The sequence below is a fragment of the Mustela nivalis genome, assembly GCF_964662115.1.
Source record: "Mustela nivalis genome assembly, chromosome: 1".
In the NCBI taxonomy this organism is placed as follows: domain Eukaryota; kingdom Metazoa; phylum Chordata; class Mammalia; order Carnivora; family Mustelidae; genus Mustela; species Mustela nivalis.
This window is the reverse complement of record NC_139020.1, coordinates 54,877,920-54,905,095: the sequence shown is the minus strand read 5'-3', so window position 1 is coordinate 54,905,095 and position 27,176 is coordinate 54,877,920. Positions and strand designations below refer to the sequence as shown.

The 27,176-nt window shown below is 37.7% G+C and overlaps 1 protein-coding gene across 1 annotated transcript in view; it reads left to right on the top strand.

The window, feature by feature from the left end:
• Positions 1-27,176, top strand: part of MYH15 (myosin heavy chain 15) — a gene marked incomplete at its 5' end in the record, with an annotated part of 154,815 nt that overhangs the window by 55,446 nt on the left and 72,193 nt on the right. The window contains 15 exon segments of the mRNA XM_082719582.1: positions 415-482; positions 1,311-1,398; positions 4,280-4,397; positions 5,323-5,422; positions 5,426-5,446; positions 7,108-7,244; positions 11,686-11,828; positions 11,831-11,940; positions 16,094-16,333; positions 17,272-17,448; positions 19,113-19,187; positions 19,191-19,258; positions 22,359-22,473; positions 24,524-24,544; positions 24,548-24,886. Coding sequence (XP_082575708.1) covers positions 415-482; positions 1,311-1,398; positions 4,280-4,397; positions 5,323-5,422; positions 5,426-5,446; positions 7,108-7,244; positions 11,686-11,828; positions 11,831-11,940; positions 16,094-16,333; positions 17,272-17,448; positions 19,113-19,187; positions 19,191-19,258; positions 22,359-22,473; positions 24,524-24,544; positions 24,548-24,886 — 1,820 coding nt within the window.

The window sequence follows — 27,176 nt, the reverse complement described above, 5'->3', positions numbered from 1 at the left end:
ACCTACTTTTTCTCTTAAAATAACTCCTAGGAATCTTTCCATGTCAGGTATATGGATCCTCCTCATCATTTTAAAAGGCCACAGTATTTCATTTTATACATACTCTTTCATAATTTAACTAGTCAATTTCCTACTGAAAGACATTTGCTTTGATAACTTTAGTTTTTGTTTATTTTATTTTATTTTTGTCAGTGACTAAACAATGCTGTAGCAGTAACTTTGCACAGTTGCCCAACTATTTCTTTAAGGAAGAACACTAAAAATAGACATTTGTGTTGAGACAAATATTTTTAAAGCTTTTCGTAGATATTGCCATATTGCTTCTAGAACTTGACAAATTTATGCTTTCATCAACAGGGTATGATAATGTGACAAAAAAAGAGCTTTTTAAATGCTTTTTTCTTCTTTTTTTAGCTCTACAGTTTAGGGAGAAGAAACGCAAGAGAGGAGTTTCATTCCAAACGGTTGCATCTCTGCATAAAGTAATTTTTAATTGCATCTATTCATATATTAACTGCCTCACAATCTGCATATGTTATTACTTATTTGAATTTTCACGTCTTCAAGGTAAAAGTATCTGAAGTTAGCCAAGTGGGAAAAGTTGAAGTTTATCTTGATATTAATGGGTTTTTTGTGGACACTATTGGTACCTCACCTAGTCCCCCTTATCAGCCCTACACCCATCTTTTAGCTGATGAGAATGTTGGCTCATAAAAATTCACAGGTCCCAGAATTGCCACTGGCAAATGGGAAGCTAAACTCTCTCCTTATCCCTCCAGATTCTGACTTCCTTTCTTGCCTCAAGATGTAGGGAACAACTGTGGTACAATTGGTGCATTTGTGCTCAGAGTTCCTTCAGGGATCACATTCAGCTTTGAATCTATATCATTGTTTTTTGTTTTTTGTTTTTTTTTTCCCCTACCCTATCCTGCTTCTCAGGTAAATCCCTGATTCAGATCCTGCTTCCAGAGAATCTGACCTTAGAAAAACTTTCTGCACAGAAAACTTGAGAAACAATTTATGTGTTCAAGTCATTTGTTTGCCCAGCCATAAATTATCACTATCAAATTCAAAACAGGTAGATATGATTCACAACAGAAGTGCATCTGTCAGATAACTATTGACTTGCCTTAAGAAAGAAATAATGTATGGTTTGGTAAGCACAGAAGGATGTTGAATTCATTATTTTATTGTTGATATGCATCTTCGCTTTATGATTAAGTTGATAGACTTGGAGACAATTGTGAGGTAGATCAGTATTTTTAGTGATTTGCAAAGTGATTCTGTGTTTGTTATGGTCTCTATATAAGGAAAACCTAAGTAAATTGATGACTAAGCTGAAATCAACAGCACCTCATTTTGTAAGATGCATAAATCCCAATGTGAACAAAATGCCAGGTAAGAATTAGACTTTTTGTGATCTGCACTAAGAAATACATTTGACTCAAGCTATGTTGAATGTCTTTTTTAGAAAATTTACCAGTTCCTTTTATTTATATAAGCGTTGATTTCAGATAGAAAAATGAAAGTAACTTTAAAGTGAGATGTTCAGAACCTCAAGATTGCTTTTGAATTGAGAGTTGAGTGGACACACAGAAGGAATTCACAAAGCCAACTCAACTGGGTAACATTAGAATGCTTGATATTACCATTTAAATTCCTCCTTGTATCTCATGCTAAAATCTGGACGAGCTTCTGTGCCATTGTCGATAAGGGCCAAGTATAATAAAGAGGATTAGATCATCAATGGAGGAATTAAGGTAGATGTTTCAGCATAAAGGAAATTATTTGGTCTGAATTATATAAACTGGCTGTAAAGACAGTTTATATAATCCATATAAGCCAATTATATAAACTGGCTGTAAAGACAGTTTATATAATCCATTTCTAATTTTTGAGAACTCCCTCTAGCCTTCTTGCCAATACTAATATCTTCCCTCTCTCTAATAGCACCCATCTTTTTAGTTATGTACTTCTGAGGGGTGGACAATTTTTTGTTTTAATTTTAAGGTCCCCCCCCCCCACTACCCACAGCAGTTTTATTGAGATATAACTGGCATATAGCACTACAGTATGAATTTAAGGTATATAGCATAATGATTTGACTTATATATATTGTGTAATGATTACTAAGTTCAGTTAACATCCATCATCTCACATAATTTTTTTTCCTTGATAAGAACTCTTAGGATTGACTCTCTTAACTTTATTATCTTGATGCTTAGGTTTTCAAGTATACCATACAACGGTGTTAACTATAGTTATCATATTGTATATTGCATTCTTGGTACTTATTTATCTTACAACTGGAAGTCTGTGCCTTGTAACCATGTTGGTCCAACGTCCCCACCCTCCCCCACCTCTTGTTTTTGATAACCACAAATCCATAAATCTATCTCTTTTTCTATGAGTTTGTTTGTTTTTAAATTCTGCATATAAGCAAGATCATACAGTATTTGTATTTCTCTGCCTCACTTATTTCCCTTAGCATAATGACCTCAAGGTCCATCCATGCTTTTGCATATGGTGGGACTTCCTTCTTTTTTATGGCTGAATAATATTTCATGGAATATATATATGTGTATATATATATATGCATATATTTGTATGTGTGTGTGCAAATGCATACATATTCTTTATCCATTCTTCTGTCTCTGAACACTTAGGTTGTTTGCATGTCTTGGCTATTATACTGGATACTTTTTTGATGAGTGGATTGTAGTAGGTGGGCAGTAGTGAAATATTTCTTGTTTTTAATTGCCAAAATAAAGTTTTTACAGACCTTAACTACATGGATTATTTTCTACACATCATGGGTTTGAAGTTTCTCAGACTTCTTTCTCAGGCTTCTACATAACTTGGTCAGAGGCTGTCAGCTTCAAAATTGTATAGATGATACACACTTATGTCTTCAGAGCACTAATCACCCTTGGAATATATAGCTAGCCAGATGCTGCTGATTTTAATTTCTGAGGTTCTGTAGTATCTTGCATTTTTATTAACCTCCTGTAATTAGGACCCCAGTCTTGACAGCCTGTGACCTATTTTGGGAAAGTGTGATACTAAACAATGATGTTGCAGTTTGGGTTTTTGCAACACAAACACTTCTTGTTCATTGATGCTGTATGTTTTTGCTTCATTGTTTCTTATCAGCTGGGTTTCTGAATGCATCTAGGGACACTGCTTCCATTTGGCAAGAAATCTAATTAGCTGCCTCTATTTTGGAGCAATTCTGTTACCTATTAGAGTTGTCTCCCATTGAGTCAGCTCTGATTTCAGCAGTTGATTTTTTTTTTTTAAGTCATAGGACAAAGTCCTAAGAAAAGCTTCATGATCTAATCAAGACAGTTTTTCATATGTACTTAAAGGGAATGAGTATACTTGATCTTTTGGGGTCATAGAGCACCACTTGTTCCCCTTCTTACACATCATTTGTTTCTGTCTATGAAAGGGGTTGGAGTACAGGAATATGGATATATGGCTTAGGGTTAATTTCTGTCACCCTGGACATAAGTTGAGATTCATCTCATTTCCATTTTTCTTATAATACTATCCTAAGGCCTTTGTGTTAGGAGGAACGCTACTTGACTTCTTCCAGAAGGTTTGCTGAAAGACACAGTGGCTCCTTGGAAGGTTTTTCAGAGGCTTGTCTCAGAGATTGCAGCCACAGCTCTGGTAGGGCCTCATCCGATAAATAAGGAGGTGGTAGGAAGATGCTTATGCTACAGAACAAAACTCAGGTGCTCTCAAGATAATAAGGAGAGAATGTAGGCTGGGATGTGACCAGGTCCTTCATAAGGCAAAAAAGGAAACAGAGTTTTGTGTCTGTGTTCATCTTCTCCTTTTTTATATTCCCCCATTCTTGTAATCCTTTCCCCTTCCTACTTGGAGGTGGCAGTTCCCTTTTGTGCTCTTACCCTCTTCTCTAGCTGGTTTTCAGCCAGAGAAGGGATGTAATACAAGCTATTTATAATCCTAGCAAAAATGTATTCTTTTTCATCTTCTAGGTGTATTTGCTTATAAAACTTGACAAACCATGAATTAAAGGGTTCATTCTGTGTCAGAAGAATTTCAGGTAAATCCGACTTAGAGACTCTTGCATGATAGGTTGGGTACTGAGAGTGCCACTGGGCTGGGAGTGAGTGAACTCCTATTGCCTATTATATTAAAGAACATCAAATTCAAACTCTTTTTTAAAATCCCAAGATGCAGCAATTAAGACAAGATCTTGGGTAATAATTCTTTTGGACACAGACTGAGAGTGATCCTTTTTCTACAGGTTTATTAGACCCTTACTTGATTCTGCAGCAGCTGCGCTGTAATGGTATCTTAGAAGGAATCAGGATGTGCTGTGAAGGTTTTCCAAACCAACTGCTATATGCTGATTTTAAACAAAGGTAAAAATACATCCCAGGATCTGAGGAGCCCAAGGCAGCCCATTCTGTTTTCCTCTCTTTCTGAGTGTTTAGGCATGCATTATTTGTTTGGTTGATGTCCTCCAGACTACAGATCGATGTGTTTTGGTGGTGGTGAGATATATGACGACAGAGTTCCATTATTACTTCCCCTTAAATCCAACATCCATGTAGCTGTAATATTCTTAAATCTCTATTAACGGGTAATAGACCCACATATAGAAGAAATATATACAGAAGAAAGACACGGAGGCTGAATTGAATTTCTGAAATGTCATATGTACTTAATCGTAGCTGCCTTCCAAGCAGGCTGTTGCTGTACTAGCAAGCCTGTGAAAGAAAGGAAGCCAGCAGGGTGTGTGGCAGGAGGCAGGAGAGGCATTTCTGCTTTCTATTTTCTGAATCCTCAAAGTATAAATTATAGGTCATCAAGCAAATTTGAGCAAAGTATGGTAGATTAGAAGGAGTACATGTCTCAGGTTAAGAGACATATTTCTAGCTCTCCACCAGCTCACCATCAGGGTGAAGAAATCTTGGAAGAGCATTAAAAAAAAAAAAAAAGCATTTAATGTCTCTGCTTTCCAGTTATCTTATCGGTATGATAGAGATACTTAAGCCCGCCTCTTTCCCTTCCCTTGCCTCCCAATCTCTCCTTCCCTCCCTAATTGAGCGGAGAATCAAATGACATTGTCTCTAAAACACTATGAAAGTACAAACTATTATCCCCAAATAAGGGATTATTGCTTGTATTCTCATTACTATTGCCATGAGTTTTGTGAAAATTGAATATATTTGTAGGAGAGGTACAAGTCTGTACCTCCTCTATCTCACTTGTTCAAATTATTCTTTCTGTGAATCAGATGACCTCTCTGACCCCAGGATTTATTCTTTATCTATTTTAAATTAGGCTCTGCATTTTGCGCCCAAAGGCATTTCCAAAGAGTAGGTTTGTAAGCAGCAGAAAAGCAGCTGAGGAATTACTTGGCTCATTGAAGATAGACCATACCTAGTACCGCTTTGGAATCACTAAGGTAACCACAAAACTAGGAAGAATGCATTTGGAGAAGAGTAGGAGAAAAGAGTGTATATCTTAAAATACCCATGAAAGTGCAATGATAAGGCATTCTACAATTCTTGTGACCACAAATAACACAAATAGAGCTCAGCTGAAAGTGGAGACATCGATGCTATTTGAGAGAAAACTCAGTGCTTCTTAAATCTTAGTGTTGACTACATGTACATTTTTATAATTATTCATCTAAGTAAGTTTGTGCCAAGATATAAAATATTGAATCCACCTTAGTGTGCTAGAAAATGTGCATAGACATCAGAGCTAGAAAAAGGTGAATCAACTTACTGGAATGAACTGCTTGTCTGTGTGTGAACGGATTCATCAACAAGTACTCTTTTGGGGAATTAATTCTACAAAACTTGTATTTGTTTTAATTACTGTACGAGTAATTAAAATGTTAAGGTCAACCCCACTATCCCAAAAAATTAATCCACAGAGAAGTTTTTTAAATGTGGTTTGCTAAATTCTGCTTTGTCCTAGATGATTTTGATAGGATCCACACATTATGGGAAACTTCTGACTAATAGATTTGGTTTTATTTGATAGTCAACATCAGGTTGTTCCTAATGACATGCATAGAAGGACCAAATTATTAGAAAGAGAATTGGAGGGTCTAGGGTGAAAAGCTCACAGAAAAAGGAGTTCCATTGGACATGCCTGTAAAATGTTACTTGACTCCTACATTTTGAGTACCTGAGAATCTGTTTCTGGTGTTTGTTGCTTCTGCTGATTTCCACTACTGGTACCTTGTTTCCCTATGGATTTAGTTGTTTTTGCTGTATACTACTAGTCTAGATAGGACTAGGTAAAAGAGCCTCCTGAGGCACAATGTTTAAGATGGCACTCACTATTAGGTTCATGTAAGTACTGACTTAAACAACCCTGAAAGTGAGTTCTTCTTTAAAATTTGTTCCTGACACCTCACTCACCTCATCTTGGCCATTACTTCTAATTCTTGAAAAAAGTATCGATGTGGATATTTTAATGGCTAAGACATAGTCACTTTCTCCAGAGCAGAGATCGTCAAACCTTGGCCTAAGGGCCATTTTCCGTGGGCTATTTTTAATATGGCCCATTAGTTAAAAATGGTTTGGCATTTTAAAATGGTTGGGTTTTTTTCTTTTGTTTTTGTTTTTTTTTTTTTTAAAGAAGTGGGAAAGGAAGAGGAAGAAAGGGAGGAGAAGAAAGGGAGGAAGAGGAAATGAAGATTCTATAGATCTATGAAAATTCTATGTGACTTGTAAAGCCCAAAAATATTTTCTATCTGGCCTTTCACAGAAAAGTTTGCAGACCCCTTTCTGGCACTGCAGAGCACTGCTTGGCTGGGTCGATCTTAAAATTTAAACCAGGTTCCCTCAACAGCCTATACATTATTAAAAGATGAGGAGAATAGTCTATGTTCTTAAGGAACTAAAATAACCACAGGATTAAATAAAATATTTTTGCAAATTTTAGATTTATAAAAGCAAACCTTCTAGAACGTACATTTTACACCTTGAGTAGGACTTAACAAGAAATACAACTAATCAATGAATACACCAGTTGTTCACACAGTCATTCAGTAGACTGAATAATGAATGCCCATTATGAGTGGAACTCGCGCCTGATTATTTCTTTTAGGTGTTTTTAAAAGCTGGCTTTCTGGAACAACTGGAATCAATGAGAGATGAGAGACTATCCAAAGTCTTTACATTGTTTCAAGCCAGAGTATGGGGCAAACTGATGCGAATCACGTTCCAGAGGATTCTGGAAGAGAGGTATGATATCCTTACCCTACACTCCCACTGCCAGAGTAGCAGTGTACCTGCATCAATGTGACCTTATCTCACTGCCTTATCATAGGTCAGTGTAAAGGCTGCCACCTCTGCTCAGGCTGGGACTTCACTTAAAATTTTTAAATCCTGGAACACCAAACAGAGCACAAAGGGCTTTTATTGCAGTATCTAACCAAGTAAAAGTGTAATTCAGATATTTCTTGTATTGTTTCTGGGCTTCCCTTTGGAGGGATTCTTTATAGTCAAGGAAGTCTGGATCTCTGAGGGTGGTGTGACTCACAATTCATAACCAAAGCAGACCTGGAAGAGTTCGCATGCATTCCACAGCCAACTCTAGGGAAATTTGCTACAGAGTGAGGAGGTGTTCTGACCACTTTACAACCTCCCCTGGGTAAGAAACTGTGGCTGTTGGTGATATGTAATCATAACTCTCTTATTTCATTTCAGGCAGGTTCACTAGGGACATTTATCATCACATTTGGACACTAAGGTGTAGGTTTTGTCTATTCTTTAAGAGAATCATGGAAAGCAAGCTAGAAAAATCTCTAAACAAAGGGATTGTGAGCAAAAGATTCTGCAATTGTTGCATTAACTTTTTCTATAGTATAGTTTACCTTCTGGAGAGAGGGCCATAGATCTTGGTATAACTTGTTTAATTGATAATCTGTTACTTCCTTCTGTTTTATCAAAGAAGAAAAAGATAATTACATGGTGATAGCAAAGATATTAAGAGACCTTTCCTAAACAATCTCCTGTAACTCATATCATGCTCAGTAAGGCATGGGAATTTATGGGAGTTTGGGAATCAGAAGACATAGCTTCTAGGACTAGTTATATAAATTTTGGTAAAACTCTTAATGTCTATATAGTTCACTTCCTTCATCTGTAAAATGAGGTCTTTAAAAAAATTATTCATTTGAGAGAGAGACAACACAAGCAAGGGGGTGGGGGAGGCAGAGGGAGAGGGAAAAACTGACTTCCCGCTGAGCTATGAGCCTGACATGGAGCTTGATCCCAGTACCTGAAGGTCATGACCTGAGTGTAAGGCTGACTCTTAATTGATTGAGCCACCCAGGTGCCCCATGTAAAATGAGGTCTTTACCATCCACTCCTTCTAAATAATAGAATGACTTTAACAATTTTTTTAAATTTTTAATTTTTAAAATTTTTTACAGACTTTTATTTATTTCAGACAGAGAGAGAGTGTGTATGCATAAGGAGGGGTGGGGGAATAGGGCACAGGGAGCCCCATACCAGGACCCTGGGATCATAGCCTGAGCTGAATGCCGACGCTTAACCAACCGAGCCATCCAGGCACTCTGGCTTTAAACAATTATTATAAAATATTTCAAACACACAGAAAATATTTTAATGCATACTCATGGAGCTTATTATCAAAAGTTTAGCAGTTTCTAACATTTTCTCTCTATTTGCTCACGATTTAAAAACATTTACAAAATTGAAGCTCTTTACGTATTTCTCCCTTAATCCAGGTCCTATACCTAGTTCCCCAGATCCTGAATTTTTGTTATCATTCTATGTTTCATTCATGTTCATATATAAAACATATAAAGATATGTTTTCATACCTTTAACATATTTTTCTGGTAGCTGCTCCCAACATTAAAAAAAAATAAATTAACAAGGGCACCTGGGTGGCCTAGTCAGTTAGCTGTCTGCCTTTGGCTCAGATCATGATCCTGGAATCCCAGGATGGAGCTCTTTGCTTAGCACTCATGTTCTCACTCTCTCTCTCTCTCTGTCTCTCTCTCAAATAAATAAAATCTTTAAATCAATAAATGAATGAATAAATAAAAATAACAGATACAGTTGAAGCATCTTGTGTATTTCTGCCTTGATCTGAATCCTGTGGAGATATGCAGATATCCTTAAAAGGTTATATGACTTTGTCTGTATTCAGTCTTCACATAAATAATATTCTGTATATATTATACAGAAATTGGTTCTATTTTTTCAGTACTATTTTTGAAATTTATTAATGTTGATAAATCTAGTGCTAGATTATGGATTTAACTGCTATATAATATTCCACTGTATAAATACATCATGATTTATCGATCCATTTTCTAACTCAAGTAAATTTAATCCATTTACAACTTTTTCCCATTAGGAACAGCTCTCTAGTGTCATTTTTGCAAATGTCTGCCCCTGCACATATGCAGGAGTTTCTTGAGGGCAATATCACTCAAAATGCTGGTTCATGCTCTAAGAGTTTGTGGGTAACAGCTGGTGAGGCCCGCACTTTCCATAGCTTTTCTCTAGGGTATGAATTAGTAGGTTTTAGCCTACATACCACTTCATCTCCAGGAGATATCACCAAAATGCTTTCCAATTTACTCTTCACCAGAAGTATATGAAAATTCCATTGCTCTATATTGATGCCAACTTGTGGTATTTTGGACTTCAAAAACTTTTGCCAAACTTTGTCATATTTCTGACTGCGGGGAAAGCTATCATTTCTCTTTTAAGAAGATGTTAACTGTAGATTTTTCTTTTTGTAGGTATGATATATTGTGTGGAGGACTTTTATTCCATCTTATATTGTTAAGCACTTTTCTCAGGAAAATGGTTAAATTCTTCTTCTGCATCTGGTGAAATAATTGCATATGTTTTTTTCCCCATTGACTTTTAAGTATACTGAATTATATTGATAGATTTTTAAAAATGTTAAACCCAATTTGTTTTTGAACTTTTTCATACATTGATGGGTTTAGTTACAGTATTATCATAAGGATTTTTGCAACATTGTTTGTGAAAAGGTTGGTAATTTTTTTCTCCTACATTATCAGACTTTGGATCAAGATGACCTTACCCTTATAAAACAAGTGGGGAATGTCGCCTCTTTTCAAAACATGAAACAATTTATTTTGATTATCTGTTCCTTCAGTGGTTGGTAAAATTTGCTTGTAAAACCATGTAGATCTGATGATGGGATTTTTTTGATAGATTTTACAAATTTGATTCCATTTATTTAACAGTTGTAGTATATTGAGGTTTTCCTTTCTTCTTGAATCAGTTTAGATGAGTTTCTTTAAAAAAATTGTACATTTCTTTTAAATTTTCCAATTTGCTAGATTATGATTTTAATCTCTATCATATCTATAAATATATTTCTAAAGCATAATCCTAGATTATTATTAGAATATTATTTTTCTAGTATTGTTTATTTGTGCCTTCTGTCCTTTTTCTTAATCATTGATGTCAGATGTTTATTTAGATTAATAATTCACCTTATTTTGTTTTTTATTCTAGTTTATTAGTTTCTGATTTCATCTTTATTCTTTTCTTCTTTCCACTTGCTTTGGGTTTATTACTAATTCACAACTTTTTAATGTGTCTAATCAGCTGGTTAGTTCTTACATTGACTGTTTGATTTAAATGACTATATTTTCCAATATTAGATATTTTATTTGGTCCTCTTTCAAATCTTTCTGCCCTTTTATTATAATGGCTCATTTCTTTTTTGTTTTTTCAGGTCTTCCCTCTATGCCTTTAAGAATTTTTAACAATTATTTTATGGTCCCTACCAGATTGTTCAATTATTTGAAATTCTTGGGGGGTTAATCAAACTTTTTATTATAGTTGCTCACCCTCACTAATGGGTGATTTTTTTTTCTATATGTGTTTTGTAATTTTGAAGAGGTAAGCTCATCTTTAAAGGGACTTTAAGAGAATCTCTAGTGCTTGATTTTAGGGTACTTTCTTCAGTGCACATTTGCATTTTCTTTTCCCAAAAGCCCAAAGGGTATTTATTGCCAGCGTAAAAAATGATGATGCTAAATTCTTACATACATCTGCACTGATCAGGTAGTATAGTTTAAAACTCAGACATTTCAGTGGTTCTGATCCATGATAAAAACAAAAAATTCCTGGAGTAGAATTTTTGCTCTACCCTGAGGCCAGAGCAAATCAGATATACTTTTCTTTGACATCACTTTGTGCCAGTGGTGAATTTTTAAATTTTTCTTTTCATGAAGGGTGATATTCTCTGAAAGTCTCAGCCTGTCTCTTTATCCATATGGATGTAAAAATATAAATCCCTACAATACCAAGACTGGATCCTTCCTTCCATGAAGATGGCCAAGCTATCCACACACTGACTTTTCATTAGGGTTTATTTGCTCCCTCTTTCTCTGTTACCCTCTTTCCAGCTCAGCTCTCATTGCAAGGATGTTTGCAGTGGGAATATTTTGGGGGCATCTAGCCCACAATATTGCAAGCTCCAGAAGTCCCTCATAGGGCTTTTGCCAAAATCAAGTGAGAGCCCAGATGTAGAAGGGATTTGAAGATAAATGAGAAACTTTAATGACTCCTCAAAAGGTATGCTTCTTAAGGATCTTAATTGGGAAAATGGCTCTCCCATTGTCTGGGTTCACTTGTTTTTCTTTTCTCTCTTGATTTAGGGAAACCCTTCTTGTGATCCAGTGGAACCTAAGAGTTTTCATGGCTGTGAAGACCTGGTCCTGGATGAGACTCTTCTTCAAGATCAAGCCTCTAGTTGAAGCTGCTGGAATGGGAGAGAAGATAGCTGCACTGAAGGAAGACTGTGTCAACTGCAAAAAACCCTGAAGAACTCGGGATCTCAGAGGGAAGAACTGAAAGCCAAACAGTTCTCCTTCGTCAGGGAAAAGAATGACCTGCTTCTTCAGCTGCAGGCGGTGAGTGGCCCCGTCATTTGTTCTCCACATCAAGTTTTTAATTAGAGTCCCTTGTTTTGCAGGCAGTGTTCACTTGAGAAAAATGAGGCATGTGCTTTTCAAATACTATAGCATTTCAGCAGACACAATGGAAACACTTAAGGAGACACCCTGTTTCCTAGTGAGCTGATTTCATTGGCAGGATGTCTTTGAAAAGGGGACAAACTCTTAGATGGGCTTTAAGTATATAAAAGCACCACAATCTATCCTGGGAACCAAGGAGCTCTGGGTCTTAATTTAAATTTTGTGTGATCCATTAGCAAATGAAAAGACAGGATTTAGTAGATTCTGAGAAAAACTTTACTGAAATTTTCAGGATTATTGCAGTTTGCTTCTAGTTGTTTTCCTGATTTTTGGTTTCTCCACTTCCCCTACCCCAGTCCAAATCAACTTCATTAATCAATTCAATTCTTAAAAGAGCAGCTCTCAACATTGGCTTTGCCTCAAACTTACTGGTGAAGCATTAAAAAATAGAAAGGTGTCTAGACGCCACTGTCAGATATTTTGATTAAGCAGGCCTTACGTCGTTCAAATAATCTATATGGGTGATTCTGATATCCAGTTAGGATTGAGAACCATTGTGTTAAACAACATCGTGTTGCTTCTCTGATGAATACGTTTCCAATCCTGCAAAATGTGCATTATAGCCTCCAGACCCATGGCCTTGACACCTGAGCCTCCATCTCCACTCTGATATCCGGGTGCCATTACTCACTCCCTTACACATTCCTCCTCTCTGGGCACCAGCACTGCTGTTATCCCTAAACACCCCAAAGTCAGTGATGAGGTTTTCTCCATTATTATTATATTCTCCACCCCACTTAATACAGTGCTAAGCTAAAAAAATACTGGGTTCTAATATGACTATATATAATTTGTACAATACAATTATAGAACATTTTTTCCTGATTTTTGAACTTACAGAAAACAGAGAAAACTTAATAATTTTAGACTGATCCACGTTATCCTTTTCTTTGGTCCTCTGCTATTCATTAGTTTTCCAAGAGACCATATTTTGCAGAAGAATTTCATCCAGACCTGTATTTCTTTCTTTCTTTCTTTTTAAAAAGATTTTATTTATTTATTTGACAGAGAGAGAGCGAGTGCGCACAAGCAGGGGAGTGGCAGAGGGAGAGGGAGAAACAAGCGCCCTACTCACCAGGGAGCCCAATGTCGGGGCTTGATCCCAGGACCCTAGGATCATGACCTGAACTGAAGGCAGACGCTTAAACAACTGAGTCATTCAGGGACCTCCAGACCCATATTTCTGATACAATTTAACATAACATTGGTTCTAGAATTTTAGTGTATTTCAGCCTGACCTAGGTCACACTTTTTTGAAATACAAATTCCTGGGCCCCACTCCAAATCTTCTTTAAATTCATACTGCGAAAATCATCATTTGCAAAACCATGTTTTGTGTGGCTGGGGGGAGAAGCAGCTTCAGGTGAGACCTGGCCTCCCAGTTTTCATCATTCTTCCTGTCAACAGAGAGAGTGGCCAGTGCTACCTAGGCTGACATGGGAGATAGAAATGGACCCAAAGCATGCAGGGGGTGGCAGGTAAAAGCCTAGGGTACACAATAAGGGATCAAGATGAGGAACATGGGAAGCCTCTGGGGGCAAACTCAGGTAGGCTGAGAAGAGTTCAAATTGTAACTGAGACTTTAAAAGTTGACAGAGCTATGACATATTGTATTATTTATTTTTAATGGACACAGCTGAATACAGCAGGGATCAAGGAAACAAAGATTCTTTTCAAATCGTTCATTTATTCAAAATACCAGCAGAACTGAGTGAATGAACCCGTTCTGATTAATGTTATTAACTACCATCAGGGAAGGGATATATTCCCACTGTTAACCTGCCACATCATTGCTCAGCTGGCCCCCAAATCCTGCTGTCATGTTTAATGAAGGGATCAATGATGGTCGATTGGACTGTCTCCTTCATTCAGTGATGGTGGCGGGTCCAGGACACAGCCTGAATGGAATAGAGCAAATAAGCATTCTGCTTGTCAACCTGGTGTGAGCCAAGATCAAATGTTCCCATTATTTCCCCAACATTGAAAGCTTCTCTGATCTGCATGGCCCCCTCCTGCTTTGATGTTCTTGTTTGTTTTAATTTATCCCTTTTCTTTTGGTTCTCACTGATGTTGGAGTTTTACTCTTCTGTGCTTTCCCCATCTGTGTCTTTCTGAGCCCCATTTTCTGGGCAGATGGCCATCCTTAAAAGTTAGCCAGAAATCGATGGCCTAGAATTTGGCCTTTTACTTCTATTTTTTCCTCAAATTTTTACTTAAACTCTAGTGAAGATATAGTGTAATATTGGTTTCAAGAACAGAATTTAGTGCTTTGTCACTTATATATAACACCCACTACTCAACACAACTAGTGCCTTTCTTAATACCCATCACCCATCTAGCCCATCCCCATCCACCTCCCTCCGGTAACCCTTAACTGTTCTCATTGTTTAGAGTCTTTTATGGTTTGCTTCCTCTCTCCTTTTTTTCTTCCTCTGTATTCATTTATTTTGCCTCTAAAATTCCACATATGAGTGAAATCATATTGTTTTTATCATTCTCTAACTTATTTCACTTAACATTAAACTCTCTAGCTCCATCCATGTAATTGCAAATGGCAAGATTCCTTTTGATGGCTGAGTAGTATTCCATTATATACGTACACACTGCATCTTCTTTATCCATTCATCAGTCGATGGACATTTGAGTCCTTTCCATAATTTGGCTATTGTTAATAATGCTGCTATAAACATCAGGGTACATATGCTCCTTCAAATCTATGTTTTTGTATCCTTTTTGTAAATACCTAGTAGCACAATTGCTGGATTGTAGGGTAGTTCTGTTTTTAACTCTTTGGGGACATTCCATGCTGTTTCTCAGAGTGGCTGCACCAGTTGGCATTGCCAAACAACTTAAGCCAGGTAAATAGTTAATCAATTGCTGGGGGCACCTGGCTGGCTCAGTTGGTTAAGCGGCCAGCTCTTGATTTTGGCTCAGGTCATGATCTCAGGGTCCCAGGATTGAACCTTGCATCTGGCTCTGTGCTCAATGGGGAGTCTGCTTGAAGATTCTTAATCTCTTTCTCTCTCCCTCTGCTCCTCCCCCCACTCGAATACTCTCTTTTTCTCTCAACTAACTAAATAAAAAAATCTTAAAAAAAAATAAATTTCCCAGAGGAGCATATTGCAAAGGATAGGTGAAGAGGTCTAGAGATGGAAGATGGCGATGCAGTGAAGTTATGTTGCAGTGAGACCTACAGTAATTAAGAACTTGCTCACAAGGAAGGAGTTTTATTTAGTCTCTGACAAACACATTAGAGAGGTTCAAAGTTACATAACATGTTTTATAGCAAAAAGGCAAATGACTTCTTCATTTTTTACTTGACCTATAACATAGGGAGTGTGGATCAATCAATGGAGAATTGGAGGTAAGACATTTGAAAGGATGATAGGAAAGACTATTTTATACTCAGTGTTTAATTTGTGGAGCTCACCACTGGCAGAATCATTGAGGAAAAGATTTTCATTGGAAATAATAATGGTCTCTAGTTAATAACTTGCAAGTGAAATGTATAAATTCTAAATTCAGCCTGTAAATAAAAAATACACAATTTTATTTGTTGAAGTTATATTAAACAAGTGCACTAGGGCACTTATAATAGTATTATGAATATTTTAGTGTCTGAGGAGGCACTGCTTTCTTAAAAGACGTTATTCTGAGCAAGGCATCAACCCCAAACTCTTTGCCATGTGGAGGCTTCCAGAAGCTGTGAATTAAGCAGTAAGCCACTGATTTTTGGAGGCATGTTAGCTCCTTTAGGCCACCAGGATTCTATTAAGTGCTTTAGAAGAGGTAATCTAATCTACTGAATGGCCCCAAAGATCAAAAGCACCTCCTAGCACAAGCAACTCCTCCACTTCTCAACAATAGGATCAGGGAATGGGGAATTTTATTTCACCTGCTGAGGAAAGGCAGGTGAAAGTGCTGGTCACAGGGCAGGCAATTATCTCTTTGCTGTGCGTTAAACAGCGTTTTCGTCTAGCTGATAAATTATTTCCAGCTTTTGGCAACAATTTTCTCCTCATCATGGCAGAAGCAAGAGACCCTAGCAAAGGTTGAAGAGCGGTGTGAGTCGCTGATTAAATCCAAGATCCCGCTGGAGGCCAGAGTGAAGGTGCGTCTGCGGGTGGAGGAAGAAGAGGAGATAAACTCTGAGCTGACTGCCGGGGGGCGGAAGCTCGAAGATGAATGTTCCAAGTTGAAGAAAGAAATTGATGACCTGGAAACAATGTTGGTGAAGTCACAGAAGGAGAAGCATGCTACGGAGCACAAGATACTTTTTTGATAATGTCAGGGAGACCTGGATGCCCGATTCCCACCCCCCATCAGGTTCTGGTACCAGGCTTGCTGGGTTCACGCGGAGGAACCTGTGGCCTGAACTTGACAGCAGTCCCAGTCAAAACCGGCATAAAACAAGGGGTCCAGTGAACTGTGGTGTCCCGATTCAAATTTCCAATTCAAATTTCCGGAACCCCGCTTTATTTTCCAAGTGAAACATCTTCACTTGTTTCAGTCTTATGACATCTGAAATCTCATAGAACAGCATGATTTCATTGGGCCTCTGAGTAGCCTTTTTTGGAAGGAGAGCAAACATGATGGGGTTTACTGAAAGGTGATTTGGGATGTGTCTGAACGCCCACCTCTGTCATTAATTTGAAGTTCGACCTTGAAGATGTCATGTTAATTCCAGCGAAGGATTTTGACATTCTGTTCATTTCAGTTGAGGGTTTTCGCGGGCTCTCTGTGTATGGATTGAAACTAGCTGAGGAGTCTGTTTCCAACCTCTGATAAACAAATGGTCTCTGGAATGACACTGTAATTTTGGCAGACAATTAAGTAGCAATTCTTGTGCCATTGGTTCCCTTGCATAAAAAGCATGTGGGCCTGATAGAGCCAGCTTCCATTTTTGCATATCTGAACAGCTGGAACTCTTCTTTCATTGCCACTCTCAGGATCTGAGACACAACAAGATTGCTGTGTGCCCCCTGAGCACTTAGAAAATTACCTTGAGTCGTGTTCTTGCTGTATAATCATAGGACACTCGGAAACCTGGCCATCGAATGAGGAACCTGATACTTGCTTAGCCAGAATACCCGCTACTCTAAGTCTGGGTGTGTACTGGGAAAGAGACAAGACGGCCCGTGGCCCGTAGCATTTGCCCACCCTGTCCGCGGAAACACTAATGCTGCTGTCACCATTGTCTTCCCACAGGTCAAGGACCTGACTGAGGAAGGGGAGTCTCTAAATGAGGAGATCAGCAAACTGAACAGAGTGGCCAAGGTCATGCAGAAGGCCCATCAGCAGACGCTGGATGACCTGGTCACAGAGGGGGAGAAACTCAGTAGCTTGAGCACAGCCAAGTTGAAATTGGAATGGCAAGTAGATGAGGTAGGAAGCGTTGTGTCTCGCTAGTTAGCCGTCTGCATGTATACAGGCCTCTGATTTTTACTTAGTTTATCTTGACAGTTTGGGGAAAACTTAGTCGTGTGGCTTGTATCTTTAATATCGAAAAACAGAGGTTTATTTGTTCCTTGATAAAACTGAACCACTACAATCTAAGAGAATTCCCAGCTTGTAATCTGTCAGTTTTTAAATGCAACCTTCCCACAAGCCTGGGCAGTGGGAGGCGAACATTGAGAGGATTTGTAGGGTTATCCCTGTCAGTGACAGACTTTTCCCCATAGCTCCCCGAGAACCTGGTGTTTTGCCCAACAGGTAGGCTGGTTCTCTATTTGACACTAGTGTTGAAAGATTAGTTTAAGGCCCTGTGTGTTTCCAGGGACGTGCTGAGGTTTATTTAGAATTGAAAGATATGTAAATCACCAGCCGTGTTCAACCTGTGCTTTGGGAAAACGCTTGTAAGACTCTAAAGATGGTTGTCCCTGTTCTGCCTCCAAACACCCTGTGACCTAAAGATGTTTCAAACCACTCTTCATGGTCGCGTCACCATTCTCTCTTCCCCTTCTCAGCTGGCAGAGCAGAGGCATTCACTCTCTTATTAGTTCCAAAAGCTTGGCCTTTATAAAATTGCTGACAGAGGTGGTCTGGTTTTTTATTTGAATTATTTGCTTCTTTTCCCTCATGCCTTTCTATCAGTTTCCTCTATTACCTGTTAGTTGTCTCAATTCTCTTTCTATTTCCACTGATTGTGTGTCTCACAAAGCCTCAGTATGAGGATTTACTGTGTGTGTGTGTGCGTGTTCTCTCTCTCTCACTCGCTCTTTCGCACTCTCTCTCTCTCTCTCACACACACACACGCACTCACTCACTTGTTCTCCCCTGGAGTTCATCTACTTTCAGGTTTTTACATACTCCTTCCAGAAATTCTCCTTCCTCCTCCTATTTGAATTTCATATATTTTGCTGGTTATAGGAAACAGCTCCTATTGCTGAAAAGTAACCATTTTAATATATCCATGAACAAATAGCCATATTGTGACTGTTATCTAGCCTCCTGCCGAACCAGCCGCGATATTGTTGACAGTGCTAATCCAGCAAGACTGGAATGTTCTGAGCCCCTGGTGTGGTACCCGAACAGGACACGATGTTTGACGTAATGTTATGGACTAGAAGATGGAACCAGGACAGATGCCTCATAGTCACAGATGATTGTGTGGAGACAGATCTGCTTGGTGTTGCTCCAGGGAGCTGAGCTTAGACTCACGGGAAGAATTTAGAGAGAAGATTTTGACTTCTTCTGAAGAAGCTCTCCTGAGTCAATGGACTTATCCACCCATGAAATGAGCTGCCGTGTGAAGTGGGTTTCCCATCAGGGAGGAACAATGAAATAAGGGCTCCCTGGTTCTTTATTATTGGCTCCTTTCTGAGGACAGAGCTCCTGTTCCTTAATCTCCAAAGTTGTCTTTCATCACTGTGATTTCTAGATTTTTCGTTGTCTTACTGATGCATGCAATTTTTATTTTAAAATAGCTACACAACTGGGCACCATTTACATAATCTGTGCTTTGTATTTTTCTTTCTTTTTCCAGAACACATCTAGTGAAGTATAAACTTTACCAATTTATTTGGCTAAATAATGCCTCCTTTTGTCAGCTGGAGGGTGCCCTAGAGCAGGAGAGGGGAGCAAGAATGAACTGTGAGAGGGAAGAGAGCAAACTGGAGGGGATTTGAAGCTGCAGGTGCGTGAGTATGCAGCGCCTGGAGAGCGGCCAGCTGCAGTCGGCCGAGAAGCTGAGCAAGTAAGCCACCTTGCTGTTGACGCAACATCCGGGAAGGCCTTGTATTGGGAGGACCAGCTCTCTCATGTCTTTGATCCCTGTGGCTCCAGGGTCAGATGTCTTAAGATTTGAAGGGGAAGATAACAAGCCTAGGAGATGATGGTTATTATTATCTTTTTTTGCTGGACTTTATTATTTGGTTGTAAAAAGAGAGTGAAGGCATAATCATGAAGGATGTGACTGAGAAGGTGTCTGACTGGCAGGTGGGAAATAATGGTGTAAGGCATGGGAGATGGGAATTATTGGAATTTGAGGTTGCAACTCGAAAAATTTAAAGGGCTCACTTCTTTTACCTCTGATGAGACCAATGGCATAAAAAGTAAATAATAATGATAATAATAATAACAATAAAACAAAGCAAAACAAAGCCCTAATGTGAAGTTCAATATAGGCCTCTGATCGCTTTAAAAAAGATGGCCAGATATAACCTCATTGTTATTTATATAGCTTTTCTATCAAGTAATTTACCATAGAAATATTAAATCTTAAAATTTAAAGCAAAACATAACAATGAGAATTAGGGGAATTTTTGGCTCCCTTGATCTCTGGGCAAGATGCCGCCTCAGTTTAGTTTCACTGCTCAGGGAAATGGACTTTCTCTCTTGTCTCTGGTCTCTTCCCCTGCTTAGCTAAACTTAATTCTAACCATTAGGGATTTTCAAGGTATTGGGAATAGATCAGATAAAAGGGGGAAGCAGTGAGGCCCAAGAGAAAGGCAGGGCCAGGATAAAGCTGGGAGCACATTGGTCACTGGGTTTACAGGGAAGAAGAGAAGAGAGTCAAGTGAGAAGCTGTAAGTTTCTGGTTTTTCTGTCTGTGTGTTTGAGTTGCCATGATACATGCTCATGTTCAGACTTGATTAATATTCTAAGAAGCCACTGGACTTGATAGGTGTTTGAAAAAGAAGAAATATGTCAATATGTCATCCTATATATGTGTGGAACATAGAAACCATGATAGAGGTCCCTGAGCATTCAATTTTAAGACGATGTTTCAGCTCAGCAAAGTGAAAATGATGCTTGTAGGCCCTAAGTCAAAGAGCTCTGGCATTGTAGAAATCCACGTTTTTAGAAAGGTACAAGCTTAACTATAAAACTATTCCTCTAAATGGACTTATTATCTATAAAATAATGTGTGATAAAGGTGGCATTTCAAATTAGTGATGACTGGATAGAGTATTTAATAAATGGTGCTGAGATTATTAGCTATTCATTTTCTGAGATGAAAGTTAAATTTCTACCTTGCACTATTCCCACATGCAAACTCCAGTTGCATTAAAGAATTCAATGTGAAAAAAAGGCTATGAGGCTGCTAGACTGTGCAACATTATTCACAATAGCTAAGACATAGAAGCAACCTAACTGTCCACTGATGGATAAACGGATAAAGAAAATGTGGCATATACATATAATGGAATATTATTCAGCCTTTAAAAAGAAGGAAACTTTGCTGCAGGTGACACCCTGGATGAACTGGGAGGAGACTATGCTAAGTGGAATAGGGAATCACAGAAGAACTAAGACTTCATGATCCTATTTATATGAGGCACCTAAAACAGTCAAACTTGTAGAAACAGATTAGAATGGTGAGTGTTAGGGGCTGGAGGGAGTGGAAAATAGGGATGTTATTTAACATGTGTGAAGTTTCAGTTATGCAAGATGACTGAGTTCTAGAAATCCGCTGTACAACAATGTGCTTATAGTTAGCATTACTCTATTGCACACTTAAATACTTGTTAAGAGTGTAGATCTCATGTTAAATGTTCTTACCACAATAAAGACGACAAAAGTCATTCAAAGACAACATAGGTGATAAGTCTTAAGGAAAATGGCAGGTTATATTTTCTTGAATAAGTGACAAAGGCAAAGGCAGAAAAAGAATATTTTGTTACATCTAATGATAGCAAATATTTAAACATTGTCATGGCAAAATCCAACACAAATAAAATCAGAACAAGTTATATAACATGGGAGAAATATTTACAGCAGGAATCAGAAAATAAGAATACTAAAAGGAAATCTATAGTTCAATAATTATGTGAACAGCCTAGCAGACAAATGATTAAAAATACCACCACGTAGTTTATTTGACTTATTGGCCATTTTGAATCTCGTAGTTGACAATGTGCTGCCTCAGTGTTAAACAAAGCATTAAAAAGAAAGTCATTCTACCATGGAACACCACCTCAAAAACTAATGATGTATTATTGTATGGTGATTAACATAACATAATTTTTAAAAATAGCCAAAAAAAAAAAAAACCAGAAAGTCATTCTAATCTCTCTCAGACTAGGAAAAATTTAGAAGTATGCTACTATTAAGTGTAAATGTGGAATAATCTCACACTGCTATTGCAGGGCAAAGGGGTGGGTTACTTTTTTTTTTTTTTTTTTTTTTTTAGGAAAAAGGAATGTCTTTTATTTTTTCATTTATTTGGGTTCTATATTTTTAAGCACACACTTGGACTTGATCCAGCGATTCCCTGGTCTGTATCCACTCTAAGGAAACACTCACATGTGCACAAGGGGGCATGGATACGAACAGTGTTATCTACAAAAGGAAAATATTGGGGAAAACTTAAGGGCTTATTAATAGGGAAATGGATAAATGACAGCATGTCTCAATCATGGAATAGTACGTCCCAGTTAATTTTAAAAAATGAAATCATTTATCTGTGGGCCAACATGGAAAAACCTCCAATTTGTTATTGGGTTAAAAGTAAGTTATGGAACTATAAATACAAACTTGTATCATATTGTACTTTTTACAGTAAAGAAAATGAAACTCTTTCTACCAATATATAAACACAAACATATGTCAATACTTAGAAAAATGTCGGGAAGGACTCACACCAAACTGATAATGGTGTTTACCTCTAGGGAAGGAACAAAGATTGAGTGTGATAGCCAAGGAGATTTCAGATATAGAAATAATAGTTGAATTTTTACAATGAGAATGATTTCATATGTCATTACTATAATTTTAAATATGATTTTTAAAAAATATTTAAGCTAAATGTTATCACTCTAAACAATTCTATATGATACATTTTTACCTAACAGGAAAGAACTAGAAATGAATCAGATGAATTTAAAGGTGGAGAAGGAGAAAGGCCTGGTGGCTCAGCTTCAGAACATGGTTAAGGAACTTCAGGTAATCATCTGTCAAATACCTATTTGTGGCTATATGTAGATTCATGGGTGGTAATTGGTACTTCAGTAACAAATACTTTGCTAGGGTATCCATACCTTTAGCCAACTATGGACAGAAGCTGAAAAGAGCAGTGGTTAAGAAGGTAAACTGTGGCATTCGCCAGCTGGCTGATTTAGGAAAATTACCCTTGAAGCTTAGATTTTCTTATCATAATAAAAACATAGATAATTTGTTGCATATTTATGGTAAACCAAACATTGTGCTAAAATTCTAGGCATTTATTTTTTTCAGTTATTAATCTACCTGACAACCTTTGAGCTAATATTATTAACAGCAACAGTACTTTTAAGTGGTAAGCATAAAGCCTTATTCATGGTAAGCATTCAGGGTTAGCAATTTAATTTTCTATAATGATTAGTCTTCGTGATTAGAAGGCAATTCTATTTCTGTGCTGAAAATCTGTTTTATATCTACCTGTAGTCTCAACACATTATTTGATAATGGGAAGCTTTTTATAAATTTTAGACCGTGTAGTTGTTTTATACTATTTGACCATGTTACAGAGTAATATAGGTATGTATGGACATATGCATATACCTACACACATGTATGGATAACTCCTTACATATGCTGAATGCATATACATCTGTATGATAGATGTTTTTCCTTTGGAGCTAAATATTTATCTCAGTAATGTAGCCATTACTCAAAATAATTTTGAGCCTCTTTCTGATAATTATTTTCTGAGACATTTTTGAACCAAGGAAGAAATTCAGTCTCCCTGATTTATAGGCATGATTTCAAACACAATATTAATCTCCAAGCGATTATCTATCATATTCAATGGCTTGTCTTCAAATGATACTTGACTTTATCCAAAATAAAAAGACCCAGAAGTTTCAATTTATCCAAAAGACAAATTCTCTTCCCTTGATGATTTAAAACAAAACAAAACCAAACAAAACAAAACCAAAAACAAGCTCTAAAGATTATTTTTGAGGAAACATTTCAGAAATGTTTGGTTTAATGATAGTATTGTTTGGGACAAAGTTATTGGATCCCAAAATAACTTGTTGGAAGGGGAACGTGTTTACTTGGGTGTGGAAGTCATAAATTTTTTGGCACTTTTTCTGTCATAACTCCTCTACAGATCTGGTAGCCTACATCTTGGCATGATCTAGAAACCAGCATTCTCTAGCCGTGGTACTCTTACTCAAAGGAAAGGAAAACATATTCTAAAATAGATTCTATCTCTTTTCACCCCTATCCTAATGTATGCTTAATTATTAAAGGTGATGTTAATAAACATCAGTGGCTTCCCTGTACTACAATGATGCTGTAAAACTATTTGCCCTTACACGAAAAAGATTTTGGGCTCTGGGGGTTCTTATCACTAATTTCCTTTATCTAGTAATTTTGCCTCTAATGGTATCAGATTACTATTCGTGGTAGCAGTTTCCACTCCTCCACCAATTCTAATACGTTACTTCAGATCTCCTGGTACTTGAAATCACCTTGAAAGGAAGAAGCCAAGTAATCAAGTATGTCAGAACTGTGTGTAAAATTATATTGATGCCGTTTCTTATGAGTGAGTTGCTTGGACTCAGAGATAGTCATTCTTTTCTTCAGATATTTGCCCAAGTTCCTAATAACTGAGTTTGGTAAACTAATTCTAGAGGAGTGAGGTATTGTATATAAAATTCATCATGTTAGCTTTTATTAAATCTCTTTAAATGTTTTTCTTGTTCCATGAAAAATGTTTCTTATTGCTTTAGAAAGTGCTCTTTACTATGGTTCCCTGCCATGTATAGAATTTAATGAAGTTGCTCATCACCAAGGGCTGGGCGATCTGGAGGAACTGCCCATTTGAATTCTGGTTTTTGTACTGATTTGGGGAAAATAATTTAATTTCTGTGTATTCTATCTTCTTTATAAAATGGGAGCCCAGAGTGTTATGTAACTTTTCTTAGTGTTGAGAAATGTATAAAACTATAGTAAAGCTCTTAATATAAAATATGCTACAAGGGCTTTGTAAAAGTCAAAATTATTTATTGCTGCAGATACAGATACAGAACTCGAAGTTGAAAGGACCACTTGAGCCAAGGTGGAGAGGGAGAGAGCTGACTTCATCCAAGAACTGGAAGACTTGAATGAGAGGCTGGAGGAGGCAGGAGGCACCAGTTTGGCTCAGCTGGATATAACTAAGAAACAGGAAACAAAATTCCAGAAGCTTCGCAGAGACATGGAAGAGGCTACACTGTACTTCGAGGCAACTTCTGCCACTTTGAAGAAGAGACATGCAGACAGCCTGGCTGAGCTCCAGGGCCGGCTTGACAATTTCCAACAGGTCAAGCAGAAATTAGAAAAAGACAAGAGTGACTTGCAGCTAGAAGTGGAAGACCTCTTGATGAATGTTGAGCAGATGACCAGAGCTAAGGTAAACATTCTTAAGTCTACCTTTCAGACTTCAGAACATGAAAGTAGGTGGGGGAGAGGAAGGAAAAGAAAAAATAAATGAGACTGATGACTTGAGGAGTGTGTTAATGGAAGCTATAGTTCTTCTGATTGAGTAGCTCAGGCTTAATCTCAGTGGACATTATTAAGGTCACGTGGTTATTACCTGAATGTAGTCTGACAGTAGCTTCTGGTTTTATTAGATTCCAGTCCATGATTCTTTTGGGTCTTTCTGGTGATGATATAAATAAGTAGACTGGAAAGTAAGCCACTAGTTACGTGAGTGGTGCCTCTCTCTTGAAGAATGACATTGAGTTGGAAACACTCCTTGGAGGTGCCTCATACACTCTAGTGTTTGTCTCAATGAATGGTAGACACAAAGAGCTTTGCTAACAGGAGAGATCTTTTCCCCCTCATCTTTTCTGACATCTCTGTAACCAGCCAGCACTTAGAAGGAAGTTTCACCACATCTTCTTTCTTCACTGCACCCATTAATCCATATAGCACAGGCTCTTATATCAAATGACTAGTATCAGTTCATAGGTAAAGGCCATCCTACTCTGGTATTTGAGAGAAGGCTTATGTTAGGTTAATCAGAACAAATACAGGCATACAACATTTTATTGAGCTTTGCTTTATTGTGCTTCACAGATAATGTGTTTTTTTACAATTGAAGGCTTATGGCAGCCCTAAGTTGAGCAAGTCTATCAGTGCCATTTATCTAACAGCATTGTCTTACTCCATGTCTCTGTGCCACAGTTTGGTAATTCTCACAGCATTTCACACTTTTTCATTATATTTATTATGGCGATCTATGATCAGTGATCTTTGATGTTACTGTTGTTTGGCGGCACCAAGAACCATGTCCCCTATAAGAAGGCAGACTTAATCGATAAATGTGTGTGTTCTGACTGCTCCACCAACTGGCCATTCTCCTGTCTGTCTCCCTCTCCTTAGACCTCTCTATTCCCTGAGACACAACAATATTGAAATTAGGTCAGTTAATAAGCTTAAAATGCCTTCTGAGTGTTTAAGTGAAAGGAAGAGTTGTACATCTCTCATTTGAAATCAAAAGCCTGAGATGATTAATCTTGGTGAGGAAGGCAGGTTGGAAGCCAGGACAGGGTTAAAGCTATCTAGGCTTCTTGTGCCAAATGGTTAGCCAAGTTGTGGATGCAAAGGAAAAATTCCTGAAGATTAAAAGTTCTACTCCAGTGAGCACATGAGTTATAAGCAAGTGAAAAAACCTTATTGCTGAGAATGAAGAAAGCTTTAGTGGTCTGGATAGGAGATCAAACCATCATTCCCTTAAGCTAAAAGCTAATCCAGAGCAAGGGCCTAACTCTCCAATTCTGTGAAGGCTGAGAGAGGTGAGGAAGCTACAGAAGGTTCATTGTTGAGGTTTAAGGAAAGAAGCTCTCTCTAATATGAAGTGCCAGGTGAAGAAACGAGTGTCAATGTAGAAATTGAGCCTGGTGTTGGGTATTAAGGAGGCACGTATTGCGTGGGCACTGGGTGTGGTGATAAAGAATGAATCTTGGAACACCGGGGAAAAAAAAGAAATTGCAGCAAGTTTTCCAGAAGATCTAGCTTAGATAATTCATGAAGGTTGTTACACTAAACAGAGAAACTCAATGTAGACAGTCTTCTATTGGAAGTAGATGCCATCTAGAACTTTCCTAGCTAGAGAAGAGAAGGCAATGCCTGGCTTCAAAAGACAGGCTAATTCTCTTGTTAGGGGCTAAATTTGAAGCTAATGCTCATTCACCATTCTGAAAACCCAAAGACCTACAAGAATTGTGCTAAATCTACTTTGCCTATGCTATAAAAATGGAAAAATAAAGCCTGAATGACAGCACATATTTGAAGCCTGCTGTTGAGACTTATTGCTTGGAAAAAGAAGATTCCTTTCAAAATATTACTACTCATTGACAATGCACCTGGTCACTGAATAACTCTAATGAAGATATACAATAAGATTCATATTTTCTTCATGCTTGCTAACAGCCATTCAGCAGCCCATGGATCAAGGAGTCATTCTGACTTTCAAATATCATGATTCAAGAAATACATTTTTTAAGTCTCTAGCTGCCACAGATCCATCAAAAATCACTTATGGATCTAGGCAAAGTAAATTGAAAATCTTCTGGAAAGCTTTCACCATTCTAGATTAAGAACATTCTACTTTAAGAACATTCATGATTTGTAGGAAGAGGTCTAAATATCAACATTAACAGGAGTTTTGAAGAAGTTGGTTCCAATCCTTCTGGATA